Consider the following 19,408-nt stretch of genomic DNA (forward strand, 5'->3'; position numbering starts at 1 on the left):
GCTTATCTCCCATGTCCGCTGTATGTGAAGTATTTTGTTGCTTTCAGCTTCTGGCATGCTTGCTGAGTGGTTATTGTGTAAAGTTTAAGGGTTAGGAAAGGGATGAAATAATAATGATCTGTTCTACTGTATAAAACTTTCACGTGTGATTTACAGTTTTTCTTTTTACAGTGTGTCACTACCACTTTTACTTTGGAATTTATTAGGCAAAAAAAAATACCTGCCAATGCAGTAGCTCTGGTGACATGGGACAATAAAGAAATTGGATTCACAATTGTGAGAGCTCAGTGGAGGCAGGTTCTTGGGGATGCTGTAGCTTATGCAGGACACAGTCAGGCAGCAGTGGCAAAACTCTGGGAGTAGGAGCTGTACCTGCTGCTGCATCAGCTGGGTATAAACAATGTGCAGGGCCTCTGGGACTTTCTGAAGGAGAAGCTACAGACATCCCAGTGTGCTGGTTAACAATCACTTTCAAAGGCTGTAGCAGGCCAGCTGTTAGGCAGAGCTTTGCTTTGGAAATCCAGTGATCTGAAGGTATGGGTAAGGAGACTGGTCTGCTCTAAACCTTTTTGAAGGCGATTACAACCAGGTCATTTCTATCTGGATCCCCTGCAACGCTGATAACTATAGTGTGGGCCAGACTGTTGTATCCATGATGGTTCCAGTGCTGTGTAGTGCAGTGCATTTGGTTTTCAAAACTGCACCACAGGCATGCCTAGAGAGTTTGAGGTCAGTTTACCTAAAAAGATGAAGAGAATAGACATAACTTAACATGTTGTTTCCTTATATTTTCCATTTAAGTGTTTTCCTATATAAATAATGAAGATGACAAGAACTCTTGAGAATTCATTTATGTCCATAGATAATTTTAACTGAACCCATCTCTTACAGCAGTATAACCCAACATGTAGGCAATGTCCTGACTTTGAATGCTGGGGTGTTCCTCTCAGCCTAAAGATGTGTCAAGAAAATTTAGGTTATATATGCCACTCAGTATTACTTAAAACACTTAAATGCAGAATATAATTCAAACTCCTGTCTCATGTTAGTATAGGAATGTTTTTAGCTTTTTAATCTCAAATAATGAAAAAAGAGAAGGAAGAGCAATGATATTTTACAATGGAAATTCTTCAGCATTCATTTTTGTTCTGCAAAGACTTCATTTCGGAGCTGACAGTGAAGGAAACTGTCATCTGGACAAAGTTCTGGTCTTGGAGGCCAGTTTTCATCGTCTGTAGATCTCTTCACAAGGTTAGCTGTTCATAGCACTTGTATCTGAATGGACAATACCCAGCTTCACATGTCCCGGTTTGGATTGTTGTCTTGTCTTTGGACCCTGCTCACTGATACAGCGTTGTGGTTACTCAGCACTCTTAAAATCCTACATTCTCTTCAGGTATGTACCCACATACTCGGGCACCCTGATCTGTTGGGCATTGTCTGTTTTGTTTGATTGAAGTTACACAGTATTTAGAGGACATATGGCAGTAGTGGCTCTGGTGATGTTTTATTTGTGAATGTATTGTTTTAGACTCTACTAGGGAGATAAATTCTGAAAGCAAGCAACTTGTTAAACTTCCCTCAGTAAATTAGAAATGCTATATAGTTTCATGGTAGAAATTTTGTATTTTAAATTACAAGGGATATTTCTAAAAAATAATTTAAAAAAATAAAATCTGACAAGTGATATATGATTGGAGTAGACTCTTCCAGTACAAACCAAACAGATTTATGTCAACATCATGTGGAAGCTAATGTGAACATTCATTAGATTGAAGTGCAGCTTGGCTGCCTCCAGAAGTGATTACTTCAGTAAATCTATTACTTGATCCCATCCCGAGGGCCAGGATTTAGCATGGGCAGTGCTGCCATGGTGCACATAACAAACTGATTTATGGCCTTTCCTGAAAAGAATCCTGAATAGTTAGTATGATAGGCATGCTTTGAATTAGCATAACCTCTGATAGAAAAAACAGCCTTCAGAGTTCCTTTTTAAATGATAACCAGCAGATTTGTAAGCACCAGAGCAGAGGAAAGGGATTGGTCTGGAGGTTGGTTGGGTTTGGAGCATGTTCTGATCAAAGCTTCTTCGCAGACTGAGCACTTCCGTGGCCTCTCCATCGGGAGATGCTCTGGTGCCTGCCAGCACCTGACCTGGCACGGCGGGAGCCCAGGAGCATCTCTCTCCTCCACCTGACTGCCTGGTTCTTTGAAACGCTGGAGGAGCTCTGTCTAGTGGTAGAAATGGCAAGTGGGTTCAAAAGTTAGGTGGAAATTGGAATGAAACGACTATAGTTGGGCACCCACATGAAACTGGTGCAGTCAAGGAACACAAATTTGCAAGAAAAAGAACTTCTACAAAGACAGCAAACCCTCAGAAACTAATTTAAATATATCTTAAGTAACGTGCTATATTTTAGGACATAAATGTCTTGTGTTAAAGACATCATCAAAGATACGAGTTCTTTGCTCTGTCGGGCATGTATTCAGAAGAACTGACCTTCATTTCCAATAACTAAGCTACGCTACATTTGAAAGTTACAAAACTGTAAAATTTAGAAATTGAAACTTAAATTGATGGCATTCCAGTTTAGAAAGATAAGCTATGCTGATACCCGTGGTACTGAATATATACCTACAGCCATGTATACCTAAGGAAAAAATGTTATTTCAAATGATTAAATCTGTATTTACTGTATTAGGGAACAGCCCCATCTAAATTTAGAACCTGATTCACTGTGTGCTCTAATACCACCCCATTTCTGAAGATTTGACTTTCAAAATTATGACAGATCTGTAATAACGCTGTAAATCACTGCAAAATGTTTTAATATTTTGTCATACTAATTTCCCACATCTGTTACACATTTTTCTGAGGTTACCCAGCCTTTCAGGCATTCACGCTGACCTCAGCACTGCGGGCAGATGCTGACTTTCCCAAATGGATGGAATGTGCAAGAGCCACGTGGGCTGTATGAAAGCTTGTGAACAACTGCTCAGATTTTATAGTGAGGTAACACATGCTGCAGTTGGCCAGCAGTGCTTTTTTGGTACCTGGTCCAGATTTTGGAGATGTGTACAACTGGGGAGAGAAAGCATGTGTGGAAGCCTTCCTGCCTTCCGTCCTTCCAGCACGTGCTTCCATAAAGCAGTCTCATTAGCTGCCAGTAACCATAGCTTTTATTTGCTAGAAGAACAACATACCAAATTATACTGCTAAAGTCTAGCAAGGAAGGGGAAGGGCAGGTGGTCTCAAGAAAATGAAAGATTATATTAACATAAAACTTGCTGCAGATCATTGCTGAAACAGTATCCATCAAAATCTTTAACAGTTTTGATGCTCTCATCTTGAATAACTGAACAGGTGGATTTTCCTAGATTTTTTTCAGCTAATTTGAACTATTAGGATTATGTTCTGCCTGCATGTTAAAAAAAAAAATAAAAAGATGAGGTTAAATAATATGTCTTCACAGTGTATAAACCCTTGTCTGGCATGATCATGCATTTTACTTTCCTTGGGTATTTTGCTAGTTCCTTTTTTTTGTTTGGTTTTTTCTGTTAAGAGTACTAAAAATCTAGCACATTAACTTTCTTTCAAGCCTTTTGTAAAGAGCAGAGGGCTTCTTATATTGAACTTGAGCCTACTATAAACGCGACAACTGAACCCCCCGCGAAAGCTGTGTCTACAAAATTCGTCAAAAGCGCTTCGTGTCTAAAACCAGCTGGAACAGAAGCAAAACTGTTAAACGTGCCTTTACTGGCCTTGGCGAAGGGAGGCGTTGGAACTTGCTCTGCCTGCAGGAGCAGGTAACAGCCCTCACTGCCCAGCTCCGCGCAGGGACGCGCCCACCCGCGGCCGGCGGGGTAACGCCCCAGCGTTTGGAGAGGGGAGACGGGGACGGGACACACGCGGGGTTGCGGCTCCGCGCAGCCGCCGCCTTGTTTCCAGACCAGCCGAAGCTGCGGCACCAAGCGAAGGGAGCGGCCCGGGCGCGACCCGCCGGCCGGGCGCCGCCTCCCCGCCGGGCTGCCGGGCGGGGAACGGCTGCGGGGCTACGGAGCGCGGCGGGGGGAGCGCGGAGCCGCCCGACCCGCGCCGCCAGGGGGCGCTCGGCGCCCGGGCCCGGCCGCCGGGGTGTACCATGTCCCCGCGGAGGGGGGGGGGGGGCGCAGCGGTGACCCTCCCCGGGCCGTCGCGCTCACCGGCGCCGGCAGCCTCCTGCCGCGGCTCGGCAGCGGGTAAAGAGGAGAGCGGCCGCCGCTGGACGGGGACACCCGGAGCCCTCCTGCACCGGTCTGCGGGCATCCGCCCCCCCCGCGCTGTATTCAGTGGTATCGCCCCAGCTGCCGACTGCGGTGCGGCCGTCGCGGAGCGGGAGGGTTGTGGTTTTTTATTTTAATTTTTTTTTTCCCTCTCCCTCCGGTTGCCATAGAGACTGCGGGGTGCCGCCCCCCCTCCCGTTCCGTCCCGCGCCGGGCTGGGACACGTCGCCGCCGCCGGCCCAGGAGGTCTGCGGGGCCCTTCCCAGGTACGGGGGTGGCGGGGAGGAGAGTGCCGCCGCGGCCGGGGGGTGCGTGGGGTGGGGGGAGACGCGCGGGCATGGAGGGGTGACCCGCCGGGGGCCGTTTCGCGGCGGGGGCCGTTGGCGGCCCGGCCGGTGGGGAGCCCGCCCCGTCACCGCCGCTGCCGCAGCCGGCGCGGCCGCTGCCCGGCAGGTGAGGCTGGGGGGCAGCCGCGGCGGAGCCTCGCCGCGGAGGGGGGTGTCCGGGGGCGCCCGTCCCCGCAGGGCGGGCCCTGAGCGGGGCCCCGGTCCCGCCGCCGCCGGGCCTGGCGCGGGGCTGCGACCCCCCCCGCCGGCCTGCGGAGCCGCAGCCGGGCTCTGGAGCGGCCAGCAGCCGGCGGCGGGGCGCGGGCTGCCCGCGGAGGCCCCGCATCTCGGGGAGGCAGCGCCTCGTCCCCTGGGGTCGGCGGCGCAGCGCCCGCCTCGTTGCCCTGTCTTAAGGCGATGCTGAAGGTGGACGAGTAACCGTGAACGTCTCCACTGACTAAGGAAGTTCGTGAGCCGGCATTTGGAAGATGTGCCTGAAGGTCACCGGCAAGTGGCTTCTGATTTGACTTTTTTAATCTTCCTGCATTTTGTATAAGCACAAACATGCTCTATTGGCCATATTTAGATTATTGGGTTTTTTTCAAACCTTGCTGACCTCTAACAGCGTAGGTACGTGAACATCAATGCAAACTAAATCATGAAGTCCATCGCTGCTTTTCGGGGGGGGAATACACTATTCACCTGTCTTTTCACTGCAAAGTCCAAAGAAAGTGTCTTAAGAACTGAATAAGACGATTTTTCCCCCAGCTGAAGTTTTATTAGGTTGTTTTTTTCCTTGAGTAGTATGTTCTGTTTTACTTTTGGAAGCTAATCAGATTTTACTTAAATAGACCAGGTTTTAATGCTATGAGAATACTTTAAGACATGATTTTCATAGAATATTTAGAACATCTCTAAGTGCTGTTGGTAATTTGATTGATTCCTCTTCTCTAAGTGGATTCATGCGGGTATATTGCATTTGCAAATGAAGAAATTTGATGTGTTCTGTCAGCAAAACTGCTGCCCTGTTCTAAATGATCCAGACAAATCTCTTATTTATGGAAGCGGCAGCACTCTTGGCTTGGCAGAGAGCTGCTAGGATACTTCCTAGCTTGTGCTTTGTTCTAGGGAGTATGAATACAGTCCAGTAGTCCAGTGATTAAGGTACTTAAGTGAGATGAGGGAAAATTTCTTGCTCTGCTTGTTTTGAAGCAGTGTTTGTATCAGATTACTTGTAATTTTTGCTGACAGTACACTGCAAGTTTGCCACTTTGATAGGTTTTGTGGGAGTGTTGACGTTTTTTATTTTAAAAAATCTTTGTTGGAGCAAGGGTGGTTGTGTCTCCGATGAATGTTATGCCCGGCAAGGCGGTGGGGATTTTTTTACTCTGTCTGCTGTGAGAAGCACTACATACATTCTGGTGGCAACAGAAAATCAAACATTTACTGTAGCAAAACAAACAAACGAACCAACCATGGACCTGATGACACTGTGTGAGAATACTTTTTTTTTTTTTCTCCATAGAGGTGGATCTAGGTTGGATGGAGTGGTTGTATCTGCAATGGCTGAATCCTACTATCAGGGAGTGCCAAAGTGGCTTAAACCTGCCTTTAAAATCCTTTATCTTTTGTGGGTGCCTCCAGCATTTTTCTGTTTCTGAGAGTTTGCTACCAAAATCTTGATGTAGTTATTGTTGCTTATTAAAGTTAATGGACAATACACAGTTGCCCAGCTGGTTATTTTTTTCAAAGTGCTGTGAGAGATGAGCTGCTTTAAAAGAATATAGAATACCACTTAGAATTATTTTTGTGTCCTAACAGTAGGAAAATGAAAGCAGATGTCTTTTAGAAACATTTTATAATGTTTTGTTACAGGACTATGCTTTCTTTTCTGTATCAGTGATATAGTATGGATTAACCTAAACCTGGTATTCCTAAATCTAAGCATCTCTCTAGAATAATACTTATATATTAGCTAACAGGAGAACTAGTGTCATAGCCAGCATAGGAGTGAAGGTATGATTTTTCAGTACATAAAATCCAGCCATGCCTGTTTCCTGTTTTTCTAGAACAGGTGTGTTTTGCTTTTTTAATCTAAATGTGTTACAGAATATGAGAAAATCAGGTCTGAATAGCTTATTTTTCCTCGGTAAAAATAGATGGATACTTTTTGGTGAAATAAAGGAATATCTGAATGTGTGCCTTGAGGCTTTGGCACAGCAGCTTAGTCTTGTACTTCCACATCTGCTGCTGACAAGTTGAGATGCAGAGTTCTGAGGGCTCCTTCTGGCGTGGTCTGAGAGGCCCTTTAATGGGATTCCTCTGGAAAGCTGAATTTTGATATGAAATGTTTCACATTCCATGGCTACAGGTAACCTTTTGAAACACTGCACAGGTGATAAGTTATGAAAACTATTTACTTCTTCCTAACTCCTTGTCAGCACTTCAACTGTTTATGAGACTTTATATTCCTTTCCTTTCTTATTGTGGAAGGAAAAAACATCTTTCATAAACAGGAAAATGTGATTGCAAAACTTCTAAAATAGGCAGTGGGGAGTTGGAGTCATGCCTGTTAAATTATTTTTAACTTTGTGTTGAAACTTGATCAGATAACCTGTTTATTGTGATCTGTCAGTGCTTCTACATATTTATTGTTGTTTTACAGTACTTTAGGTTTGCCAGAATTTAAATGCAGGTTATCTTTTGTAACTGTGTGCATGTTTTAGTTTACCAGGAAATTTCACCTTGCTATGAGAACCAAAGATGGATCCAGAAGAGCAGGAGTTACTTGGCGATTACAGATACAGAAATTATTCTTCAGCAATTGAGAAAGCTTTGAGAAACTTCGAGTCGTCAAGTGAATGGGCAGATCTTATATCTTCCCTTGGCAAACTCAATAAGGTACAGTGTCACAGGAATATTTTTTTCATTTGTTTATTATCTTTGTATTATTAACTTTTCTGTAAGTTACAGTATTTAACAACATTGAAAATTCACTCAAAAATACTAGTTTCTAAAGGAGTGTTAATGGAAGCAACTAAGTCAGTATCTTTTATATAAATATGAGAAATTTTGGTAAAACCAACAGAGGTTACCTTCAAATGGTATTTGTTTATGCAGCTGAGTCAATTTTGGTTTTGCATCAAAGAAACACTCAGGATGCTGGTTACTCACTCTAGAGCAGATAAAAAAGTTTGTATAGAACAAGACGTCACAAGTTTTAGTGTATATTCTGAGTTTATATTTAAAGATCACATTTACTTGACCATGCCCTTCCCTTGTATTTGGGGAAATAATTGATTTGCTGCTGGTGGTGTCATTTGTATGACAATGGAAAATATGGCTGCATATAGGAAGAAAGAAGAAAACTTTTACAGGAAAACACCTAGGAAGTGTGTCCTCTCCTCCTGCACAAGAAACAAGGTGTACATTGTTTGTGTCCCACTTGGTCTCTTTTAACATAAAGCTCTTTGCGAGTGTGCGTGGGTCAAGAGTAGTTACAGTCATTAAGGAAATAGGGGTGGGAGGAGGCAACTCCTGCAGAATTCATAAGGAAACATCTGTTGTTACCCGATAGATACCTCACATGCCTTTGTTGTTGTTGCTAAGCCTCAATTCTATGAAGTTGTCAAAGGGAAAGAGAATCTATAGAATCACAGAGTATCTCAAGTTGGAAGGGACCTATAAGGGTCATCAAGTCCAACTCCCTGCTCCTTGCAGGACTACCTAAACTAAACCGTATGACTAAGAGCATCATCCAGACACTCCTTGAACTCTGACAGGCTTGATGCTGTGACCACTTCCCTGGGGAGCATTGCAGTGACCAACCACCCTGTCAGAAAAGAACCTTTTCCTAATGTCCTTGATGCAACTTCATTTCATTTCCTCCTGTTCTATTACTGGTCACCAGAGAGAAGAGATCAGCACCTCCTTCTCCGCTGCCCCCCTTGAGGAAGTTGTAGACTGCAGTGAGGTACCCCCTCAGCCTTCTCTTCTCCAAGCTGAACAAACCAAGTGACCTCAGCTGCTCCTTGGAAGTCTTGCCCTCGAGGCCTTTCATCACCTTGGTCACTCTCCTCTGGACACACTCTTGATGTCCTTCTTGCATTGAGGTGCCCAAAACTGCACACAGTGCTCGAGGTGGGGCTGCACCAGTGTGGTGTAGAGTGGGACAATCGCCTCCCTTGACCTGCTGGCTATGCTCTGCTTGGTGCACCCCAGGACACAGTTGACGCTTTTGGCTGCCAGGGCACACTGTTGACTCATACTCAACTTGCCATTAACCCAATACCCCAGATCTCTTTCTGTGGGGCTGCCCTTCAGCCTCTCATCCCCTAGTTTGTATGTGTAACCAGGATTACCCCGTCCCAGGTGGAGAATCTGGTACTTGCTCTTGTTAAATTTCATATGGTTGGCAGCTGCTCAGCTCTCTAGTCTATCCGGATCTCTCTGTAACTTCTCTCTACCCTTGAGGGAGTCCACAGCTTCTCCTAGTTTGGTATCATTGGCAAACTTACTTAATGTACTTTTGATTCCTGCATCCAGATCATTTATAAAAGCATTAAAGAGCGCTGGCCCTAAAATTGAGCAGTGAGGAACCCCACTGGTGACTGGCCACCAGCCTCATGTAACTCCATTTGCTATAACCCTTTGAGCCCAACCTGTTAGCCAGTTGCTCACCCAGCGTATTATGGATTTGTCTAGCTGTGTGCTGGACAGTTTATCCAGAAGGATGCTGTGAGAGACAATATCAAAAGCTTTGCTAAAGTCAAAAAACCCCACATCTACTGGTTTCCTTTGGTCAACGAGATAGGTGACCTTGTCATAAAAGGAAATTAAGTTGGTTATGCAGGACTTTCCCCTTGTGAACCTGTGCTGGCTATGACCAATGACTGCATTCTCTCAAGTGTTTTTCAGTAACTTCCAGAATAACTTCATCCATAATTTTACCAGACACTGAGGTGAGACTGACAGGCCTGTAATTACCAGGGTCTTCCTTCTTACCCTTCTTGAAAATTGGGATGTTTGCCAAATTGAGGGTTTTTTTAAGGGCAGCCATGTTCTTTCCTATTCAGAGGAGAAAAGATGGATATTGCTCTGGCGATAGGAGTTACACATTTCTGCCTTCACTGTTTATCCTGATTCCTGTTGAGTCAATAAGGAGAGCTAGAGGCCTTCAGAATCCTTCTCTCAAAAGGGAAAGTAAGAAATAATTAGTGAGAGATTTCCTACCTGTGACAAGAGGTAGGCTTTGATCTTTTGTCTTGACCTAGATTAACACATTAAACTGATTAACACCTATCTGAAACCCTTATTCAGGTACAGAATTGCCAGAATGTGTGGCAGCATAGTAGAAACCAAACAAAGAAGCTTTTAGCTGTTGCATCAGTTCATCTGCTGTGGTAGTTTATGGACTTACTCGTTTTAGGAGCTTAAGAATGGGTAGAGCAAATTATCCCCAGTGCTCATCTGCTTCTATCTGTTACATGAAAATAAGGATGATATGTCAGGGGAATGTGCCGCCAAAATGAAGATTGTGAAATAACATGTCAATAGCTATTCTCTTAACTCCTATGATTACTTGGTCTCTGACCTCCTAAAACATAAATATTGTTGTTGAGTTCTGTTAGTGTTGGAGGGAGGTGTTTCTAACATAAGAGCGTAATTTCTTCTCCAGTCAGTTCTGAGAGTGAATGAATGACCAGGAAGAGAATGGGTAGGAGGGAGGAGATCAACAGTATCTCAATGATAATAATGTTTTTAAACACTGCACATGGTTTTATTCAGTAATTCAGAGTGTCAGTAGTCATTGTGCGGTGATGTCTAGTAAGCAAACATGAAAATGCTGAGAAGGGGAGAGACAGAAGAGGATGAGTAAGTCAAGGAGTTTTGGAAGTACTTCTCATGCTTCTGGAGTAGCATGGAAGATCTCTCTTAAACATATGTTTCTTAAGGATCTTTGTATTGTTGACTTTAATTGTGGGTGTTCTTGCTTATATAGGTGTAATATTTTCTGGGGCTTTTTCTCCTGTAGGCAGTCTTCAGCAGTACTTTGCACTATTAAGTCCCCCAAGTTAACGCACACACATGCACTTCTTACAGAAGCTCGGTGGCATTTACCCTTTCAATACAAGGTCTGGGGGAAGGAAGCAGCACAGGCTCTTCCTGCTTAAAGACAGGGGAAAAGAATGGACAGAGCTGATCCAGATCCCTTTGACCTTCGCTGAAACAAGTGATCTTGGAACTCTTACTGCTGTTACTCCTTGTGAAAAGACAGCTCTGCTACTTCTTTCCATTACTTCTTAGCTACCAAGGTTAAACTGAAGGTTGTTTTTAACAGTTTCTCTGTTGCTTCCCTGGTTCTGATGTTTCACAGTGACTTGTAGAACCAGGGAAGCAACAGAGAAACCAGTTGACTAATCTGAATGGTCAGCCGAACGGGTCAGTTTGTAGATCCAGAAAGATTATTTTTTGGTGCTTAAGGGAGATGCGCCTCATCTAACTTCAGATGACTTTGGTGTGGACAGCTTCACCTCGACTCACTTTTAGGCAGGGAGTGCAATAAGGGGGTTTATTTTTTGTTGTTATTGTGACTCATCTCATGCTATTTAAAGTAGGTCAGATGAATGCTGTCCTAAAATTGCCTGTGTTCCTGACTGGTTTTGTAGGGAGCCTGAGGCGAGTTACTACAGTTTTGCCCATGGTTTTTAGCTGACCTAGGCTTCTAAGGTTAGGCAAGGTGAATCTCCCATGCAGTGAACAGAACTGCAGGTACCAGGTGTGAGCATGGGGAGAAACTACATTTTCTAACAAAAGCTAGAGTTGGCAGAATTTGCTAACTTATGATGTACACTGAGTTTGTAAGGGAAAGATTTTTGGGTTTTAATTTGTATAGTGTGGGTGTTATGCATCATCACGGTGAAAGAAAAACAGTGGAAAGTAATGTTTATAAATACTTATAGAAGAATATAAATGGACAGATGCAAACAGGTGAATTAAACAGGCAGTAAATACAGACATTTTAAAGAGGGGCTTCAGATTTGCCCTGAAACTTTCTCATATTCCACTTCTAAATCTCTCTCTCTCTCTTTCTCTCTCTGTGCTTTGCTTCTGTTCAAGCGCTAGTTACTATAACCAGTCGTTTAGTAGTTGCAGCATAGGCTGCTCCATGCTTCAAGAAACAGGATTGTTCTCTCCTCAGTACTGTTCATAGATACAGCTTTGAACCATGCTTTTATTGTTTTGCAAATCTGCATATATTCACTGTTTGGAAAGCACTGTTTTGTGATTAAGGTTTTCAGATGTTCGGTACAGATTGCTGCATCCAGAATACAGTAATCCTTTTCAATTGTCTTGGTGCTAAAATGTGCTTGTGCTATTGCAGATTTTTCCAGCTTGTTCCAGTGTTTTAAAAGAATACAACTCTGCGAAATCATTTCAATACTTTGACAGAAAAAAATGCTGGATGGGAGGAGTGTTGTCTTTTTAAACCTAGAAATAGGTGATGGTTCAGCATATGCGGGTTTGTCAGTGAAACAGGTGCTTTTAACATCATTTTCATATCCAAAATGCTTGTCAGTGTCTATTCAGAGTATAAACAGATATGTATATTATATAAAATATATATGAAAGTATTCATGTAGGGGGAACTTCAAGCAGGCTAAAAATATTATGAAATTAGGAAAATCCAAGTGCATAGTTTGCATTAGCATTTTTAATCCAGATTATAGGCATATATTTTCTAGAAATTTTAACTCTGGGTGCAGGCAAACATCAGATGAGTGACACAGTTTGCAAAATGAAGAACTGAGCAGTAGTAAATGCTAGATTCCACAGCCTGCTTTTGTAAGGAAACTATGAAAGGACGTTTTCAAAAAAGTCTCTGAAACCTACTGACTCACAGAAGAACACAAAATCTGACTGGGTTTTTGGCAAGTGAATATTTAAACTCCCCTGTTTGTTCATTTAATTCAGATATATTAACTAACAACAACAACAACAAACCCAAACAAAAAAACCCAGCCAACCTACCAAAAAAAACCCAACCTGCATCTGTTTGACAAGAATGATGGTCGGGATTTTGCCATGCATATTGGCAGAAATACCTCCATCAACAATTTTTCAACGTTATTTGGATATCAGTGGTATGGAACTTGCACAGAAGCTTTATCAGTGACTGTTGTCACTGAGCCTGGCTGGCAGGCAGTGTCCCTTTTCAGAGCAAGATGTTAATTTATAGTTATTGTTCAACATGAAAACAAAATATAACTATTGTGGTTTAACCCTAACCAGCAACCAAGCACCACACAGCTGCTCTCCCACTCCCCCTCCCTGTGGGATACAGGAGAAAATCGGAAGGGTAAAAGTGAGAGAACTTGTGGGTTGAGATAGACAGTAAAGCAAAAGCTGCACACACAGGCAAAGCAAAACAAGGAACTAATTCACCACTTCCCATTGGCAGGCAGGTGCTCAGCCATCTCCAGGAAAGCAGGGCTCTGTCATGTGTAACAGTGACTCGAGAAGACAAATGCCATCACTCCAATCATCCCCCCCTTCCTCCTTCTTCCCCCAGCTTTATATGCTGAGCATGACACCATATGATATGGGATATCCCTTTGGTCAGTTGGGGTCAGCTGTCCCGGCTGTGCCCCCTCACAGTTTCTTGTGCACCTCCAGCCTCCTCGCTGGTGGGGTGGGGTGAGGTGCAGAAAAGGCCTTGACTCTGTGTAAGTACTGTAGTAGCTAAAATGCCCCTGTATTATCAAGTATTTTCAGCACAAATCCAAAACATAGCCTCATACTGGCTACTACGAAGAAAATTAACTATCTCAGCCAAAACCAGCACATAACCTTTGGAAAACCAGTTGTTCTAGAGGGATTTATTTTATGCTTACAACATGGTTGAACTGCTCAGTAATTATAGCAATGTTTGCTCTAAAAGAGCACTTTCAAACTGCTTTTTATCCTTGGACATAACACAAGTGTGTAAATGCACAGATTATAAATTCTTACAATACTAGTTTTTAGTCTTTAGTCTGCAATTTCAAAGTATTTCTTTTAATTTGACTTTCAGTAGAAAATAAGTATGTTACTTTTTGTTTCTGTGGGCTTTTCCTGCTTCAAAAACTTGAAGGTGAATAAGATCTCAGCCAAACACTTGATCTGTTTAGAGGGGAAGGAGAAAGAGCACAAAAATCATTGCAGCTGCACAACTATTGTTTGCTTCAGTAGTAACACTTAATGTTACAATATGTCTGTTCTTGAGGGGAGAGAAGAGAAGGATTCTTCTGACATGATTTAATGAGCCATAGCCATTTACACCAGTTGCTTCGTAGCAGAACTCTGACTGCCACAGCTTTATAACTGTTGGCTGAATTACAAACACAAGCACCACTTGCCTTCTGTTGAAGGCAAGCCTTGTGTCTTTGCTTCCTAATTGCTTCGTGGAACTTCACCACACCCAATGCACAAATACAATGTGCAGGACTAGGGATATTTTATACATCTTCCCCCCCCCCCCCCCCTTTTTTTAATATAACTCCAGCTCCTAGTTTACAGTTTCCTCACAACTATCTTTGAACTTCATGATGCTATTTTTATGGAAGCTGGAGCTCTCTTTAGAATTTTTTTTACTTACTTGGAAAATGAATCAGTGGAAAATGGAATCACAGGCTCTCCTTCCTCTCTCCTCCCAACCACTGTGGTCTAAAACAAGAGTTATAGTATTTCCTAGTTGAAGATAATCTTACAAATTGATGTACACTCTGCATTTTTCTGAAATTCTAGTTGTGTAAATAAAAATATTTACTTGATTTGCTTGGGGTTTTTTATGTCTAAGCAAACTCTAGTGGTGCTATAAAGCAGTGCAGAATGACTTAAACCTGTAGCTGTGGAAATGCGAATATTCCTCTGTGTGTGTGTCTGTGTTTTGTTTTAAGGCACATGTACACACTGCTGCAAAGAATAGATAGTCTTCCCTTTCTACCCTTTGTAGTCCACATTCAAAGAAACTCTGAGCATGCTTATGCATTATAAAATGTTAAGTGTGTATAATGTGTTCTTTAGTCAGCCATAAAGAAGAATAACCTGTAAAAAGCTGAAAACTGGATGTGCACGTGGACACAAGTCATTAGCTTGCATGTCTCATTTCTTCCTGACTTACTGATTAAAGTCTCTATTTTAAAAGCCAGTGTTAGGTCAAATACTTTGTGGTTTTCTGGGATTGTTGATTTCTCACTGATCTGTGAAAACCAAACCCTGGGATGACGTATTAAGCGTGGAGTGCTTGCTGGCAGTTCAGGCTTCTCAAGCCAACCCCTTGCTAGGAGTTCCAGTGATATTTAACACTTCTGCCACCATAACTGCTCATGTGGAGAGCAGTTGGAGACAAAGGGGAAGAGTAGATCATGGGTGGACTTCAGCCCATATGTAACTGAAGGCAGTCAAATTAAGCTCACAAAAATCAAAAGAATGAGTAATTAATAGATGTCAAAACCTGTGAGTGGAGTTGTCCACTTGCAGTCATTAGTGTTGGATTCTGAATGTGGAAGCAATGGTTTGGGATGGGATCTTCATCTGCATACAGTGCCAGTGATACCATGCTTACTACCACAACATTTAACTACCTGTAACAGCTGACATTATAATGGCTTTTGAGCAGTCCAAGATCTCACAGACAACTGATTTTTTTTTTCAGTTGTGGGAGCTCAGGGTATTTAAAAATCAAGCTTCTAAGCTTTGCCTGTTGGCTCACAGAAACTAATTAGCATTTGGAAATATGTATATTATCATGTCACTTATTTCAGTGAACAGTTTTAGATCCATCAGTAATGAAAGTCTTTCAACTCTTTTAGAATTCTTTGAACCCTGCAATTCTGGGGAAGCTATTAAGAATCTGAAGGTTTCTGAAGTAGCAGCCAGCCCACCTCTGCTGGATTGGCTCTTGATGCAACCACAGTCTTCTAATATATTGCAGTGTGATTTAAAATCTCTTTCATTTTTTGGAAGATCAGAGACAACTGTTAACCAGGAACACCCACTCTTGAGACAAATTGTGTCCAACTGTGTATTTCTTCAACCCAAGTCAGAAAAATAGACTACATGCTTTTGAGAAGGGAGTTTCGTCTCCAAATTGTTCTGATGTGATGGGCAGAAAGTCTTCTCAGCTTGTGTATGAGGACCATAATAAATGTCTTCAAATCTTGCTTCCTGCACAGAGATGTCTTCAGATTCTTTAGGTGAAGCAGTATAGTTGGCACATGTATATGAATGTAGTCTTGTTTCAAGTTAGTCTCACCTGCTGGAATTTGGACATACGAAGATTTCAGAGTTACCCAGAAGAGATACTTAACAATGAGTTATCCCTGAATATCCACTAGTCAACTCCTAAGATGACTGGAGTGTTTTTTCCTCTCCTGACTAAATGTTTTGCTTAGCTATCTCTGATGTTTGGGGAAGGGGAGTTCTTATTTGCTGGTGGAGATTACTTTACATCCTTAGGAAATTAAATAAGCCAAACAAGACTTTTTTTATGAGATGGCATTATTTCTGTAATGGATCAGATTCTCTGTGTAATAAACAGTGAATGTTTTCATTTTCTACCTAGTTGATACCTAGATTTTAACTGATAGAATATTAAGATGGTATTTTTTCAATCTTAAAACTGAGGGGAAAAATATTTATCACTGACTTATTTTTTTATAATTGCCTTCTGTCATATAGAGAGAGGGTGTGGGCAAATAGATATCAACCAATATAAACAGTGTTTCAAAGTCCAGCTTTCAAGCAGTCTTCAAAGTTATGATGTGTATTAAAGATTTCAATTGTTAATATTAAAATGATACTACTCATGTAATATATGACTAGATGTCTCAAATATAAAAGATAACTCCACAAATATAACCTGATTTAGTTTCATGTGTGAAATATTGCTGTGTTCTTGGATTCTGTTTTTAGTAGCTATCAAAATGCAGATCTCATGCTCATAGTGGGGGAGGGAAGGAAGGAAATGAATTGTCTCTAAGTGGCATCTGTACTGTGTGTATTTAAGAATGGTGTGACCTTTCTATTTACTGTTGTTACAAACTCTCAGCCTTTTTCTTCTTGAGTAAATTTTATTTACTAGAAGCTCTTTACTAACAGCTGGTCTCTCAGTTTAGGCAGGGTAGCAAATGGGAGAAATAATGCAATAGTAGTCTGACAGATTCTAGCTTCTCATGCCCACCAACTGCATTCTTAAACGGTAAGATGTACATTCCTTTTGAAGATGATGGGTTTTGTCTCTTCCTTTTACTGCTGACAAGAGTATTCAGCATTGAAGTGAATGCCGTGATCATTGTGGAACTGTTTTGGGTTTTTTTCTTGAAAATGAGCAAGGAAAGGTTAGTTCATTTGTCTGCTGCTTTTTCAAAACCTTTTTTCAGGCAGGACAGAAGAACCTCAAATTTAAAACAATTATGTAGGATAAGACCATGACATAATCTTTGGGAGAGTCAAGAATTTGCCTAATCCTGAAAACATCCCAAATGTCAATCTGCAGTGAAAACATCTGTTTGCCTTACCAGAGAGTGATTAAAGGCTAAAGTGCCATTTACTTGCAACTGCTTTTTTTAATTGTCTCTGAATTGGAGAGACATACTTAATTACCCTGATGAAATGCATGCATGGTTCAAGGACAAGAGTAATCTTTCTAAAGAAATGTGCTACAGTTTGTTTTTTCCAGAGGCCTGGCCTGTCTGCAATACTTGGTTAACTGTTTTCTGTCCTGAAGATCTTTTACTTATGCATCAATACAGTGCGTATAGTTAATAAAGCTTACTGAATGTAGCCACACAGAATTACAAGTAACTTCTAAGATGTTATTGTCCCATTTAATCATGCCTGCTTTGGTTGAAAGGGGTTTTGTTTATATTTCAGCTATAGGTGAAATGAAAATTTTTGAAGAAAGATAGTTATTTAATTCTTACTTTATTCACTATCCTTAAAAGCTGAGACACTGCTCTTGTCACTTCCCTACTTCCACTGGAGATAGGGTAAGGGTACCCTGTCCCTGTCCTGTCCTTTTGAGTTCTATTTCCAGCCTCTAAGCAAAGTAGGACCACACTTTTCTAGATTGTTCATGGCTGATTCCATATGAAAATTCAGTTGCAGAATTCTGCTGTTTCAGTGTCACAAAATGCATTTATGAGAGAAAACTCCATGCAGTTAGTTCTTCTCAGTGTGCTAGTAGGAAACCTTTGACATGCTGTCATCATATACATCATCTTTTACATTACAGCTATTTATTCTCATCTCCTTTCTCCCACAGGCTCTTCAGAGTAACCTGAAGTATTCTCTATTGCCAAGACGGCTGATCATCAGTAAAAGATTATCTCAGTGTTTGCATCCAGCACTACCTAGTGGAGTGCATTTAAAGGCACTAGAAACCTATGAAATAATCTTTAAAATTATTGGGACAAAATGGCTTGCCAAGGATTTATTCTTATACAGGTAAACTTTTCTTTAAAGGTGCATGCATTTCACAGTCTATTGTAATTAACTAATTTTTTTTTCTTATCTTTTTTTTTCCTTCTTTTTTTAAAAAAAGCTCTGGTTTGTTTCCTCTTCTGGCAAATGCTGCAATGTCAGTGAGGCCTGTTCTCCTTGGTTTGTATGAGAAATACTTTCTTCCTCTCCAAAAGTCCCTCCTGCCTGGACTTCAAGCCTTCGTAATTGGACTGCTGCCTGGATTGGAAGAAGGATCAGAAATTTATGACAGGTGAGAACTAATATTAATTTAAAAGCAATATACAGTATTTTGCTTTCCTAGGGAGTTCTCAAGAAATTTCTGTCAGGTCTCTATATAGAAGGCTTGATAAAAGAACTGCTGAGGGTGGAAGAATGGTAAGTCCCTGAAAGATGCAACAAATAGTGCTAAAGTAGAAAAATCCTTTCCCCTTCTATTTTCATCTCAGGAGGAGAAGAGGAGAGAAGAGGAAAAGGAGGGTTAAAAATAGATGTACTGAGAGAAAGGAATAAAAACTCTTTCTTAAAGTTCCTCTGAATTCCTAAATCATTAACCTGACTCCCCAAACCACTGCTTTGTCAATAAATTCTCTTTAAATATTGTAACAAGAGAGAGCAGCTGAATTCTGTCCAGTCTTTCTATACAAGATATTTACCCTCAGGTTTTGAAAACATGAGCAAGAGCCAACTCATATAAAATCTATTGTGGAAAAAGGTATCTCTCACTCTTGGGTGCCCCTGGCAGTAATGGCAATGACATTCAGTATGATAAAGTCAGAATCAGGAAGTGTGCTGAGAAGAGCAGCTCAGCATCCATTTGTGTAGTGTTTTTACTTCAGTTACCAGAACTGTTTTGTAAGATCTTATAAGAACTCAACCACTGTAGGTTTCATCCAAATGTAGGTTTCTTTGCTTAAAGAGTCACTAAACATTGCATTGGTAATGTACTTCCTTCTGTGTTACCAGTCTGGATGAGTTAGCTGTTCTCTCTGCCCTTTTTAACTCTTAGATAGCTGCGTGTACACTTGGAGAAAAAGAAAAAAAAAAAAAAAAGTGAGTGAGATATGCTAGGCTGCATAGATTGCAGTTGATTAGCAAAATACTTCTACGTCTAATGCCTCTTTTAAAAAACAAGTATTAAATTGAAGGCTCATATCAATTGCTGGAGCAGCTAAGAGTAGATTGCCTGCATTCCCAACTTGGTGAGTAGCATTCAGTTGCCAATTCCAGAACATCAGGTCTGTGGACAAGTATTAACCTCTTATACATCTGCTGTAGAAACATGAATTTTAGTGTGTACTTTTTGTCAGGCAGGC

At 41.7% G+C, this 19,408-nt stretch overlaps 1 protein-coding gene across 5 annotated transcripts in view; it reads left to right on the forward strand.

Moving 5' to 3' along the window:
- Positions 1–3,555: 3,555 nt before the first annotated feature.
- The window catches only part of DOP1B (DOP1 leucine zipper like protein B), a 55,741-nt gene continuing 39,888 nt past the window's right edge, over positions 3,556–19,408 (forward strand). For 2 of the 5 annotated variants that reach the window (XR_012627481.1, XM_074858298.1), the window contains exons 1-4: positions 4,258–4,529; positions 7,316–7,490; positions 17,896–18,077; positions 18,175–18,345. Coding sequence is in view for 4 of the 5 variants with exons in the window: in XM_074858298.1 (XP_074714399.1) it covers positions 7,353–7,490; positions 17,896–18,077; positions 18,175–18,345 (491 nt within the window). In the remaining variant the exon portion in view is untranslated. Of the gene's footprint in view, positions 3,808–4,257; positions 4,530–7,315; positions 7,491–17,895; positions 18,078–18,174; positions 18,346–19,408 lie in introns of those variants that run through there. The other 3 variants (XM_074858296.1, XM_074858297.1, XM_074858294.1) reach the window with 3 other exon arrangements.

The sequence above is a fragment of the Strix uralensis genome, chromosome 2, assembly GCF_047716275.1.
Source record: "Strix uralensis isolate ZFMK-TIS-50842 chromosome 2, bStrUra1, whole genome shotgun sequence".
Taxonomy (NCBI): domain Eukaryota; kingdom Metazoa; phylum Chordata; class Aves; order Strigiformes; family Strigidae; genus Strix; species Strix uralensis.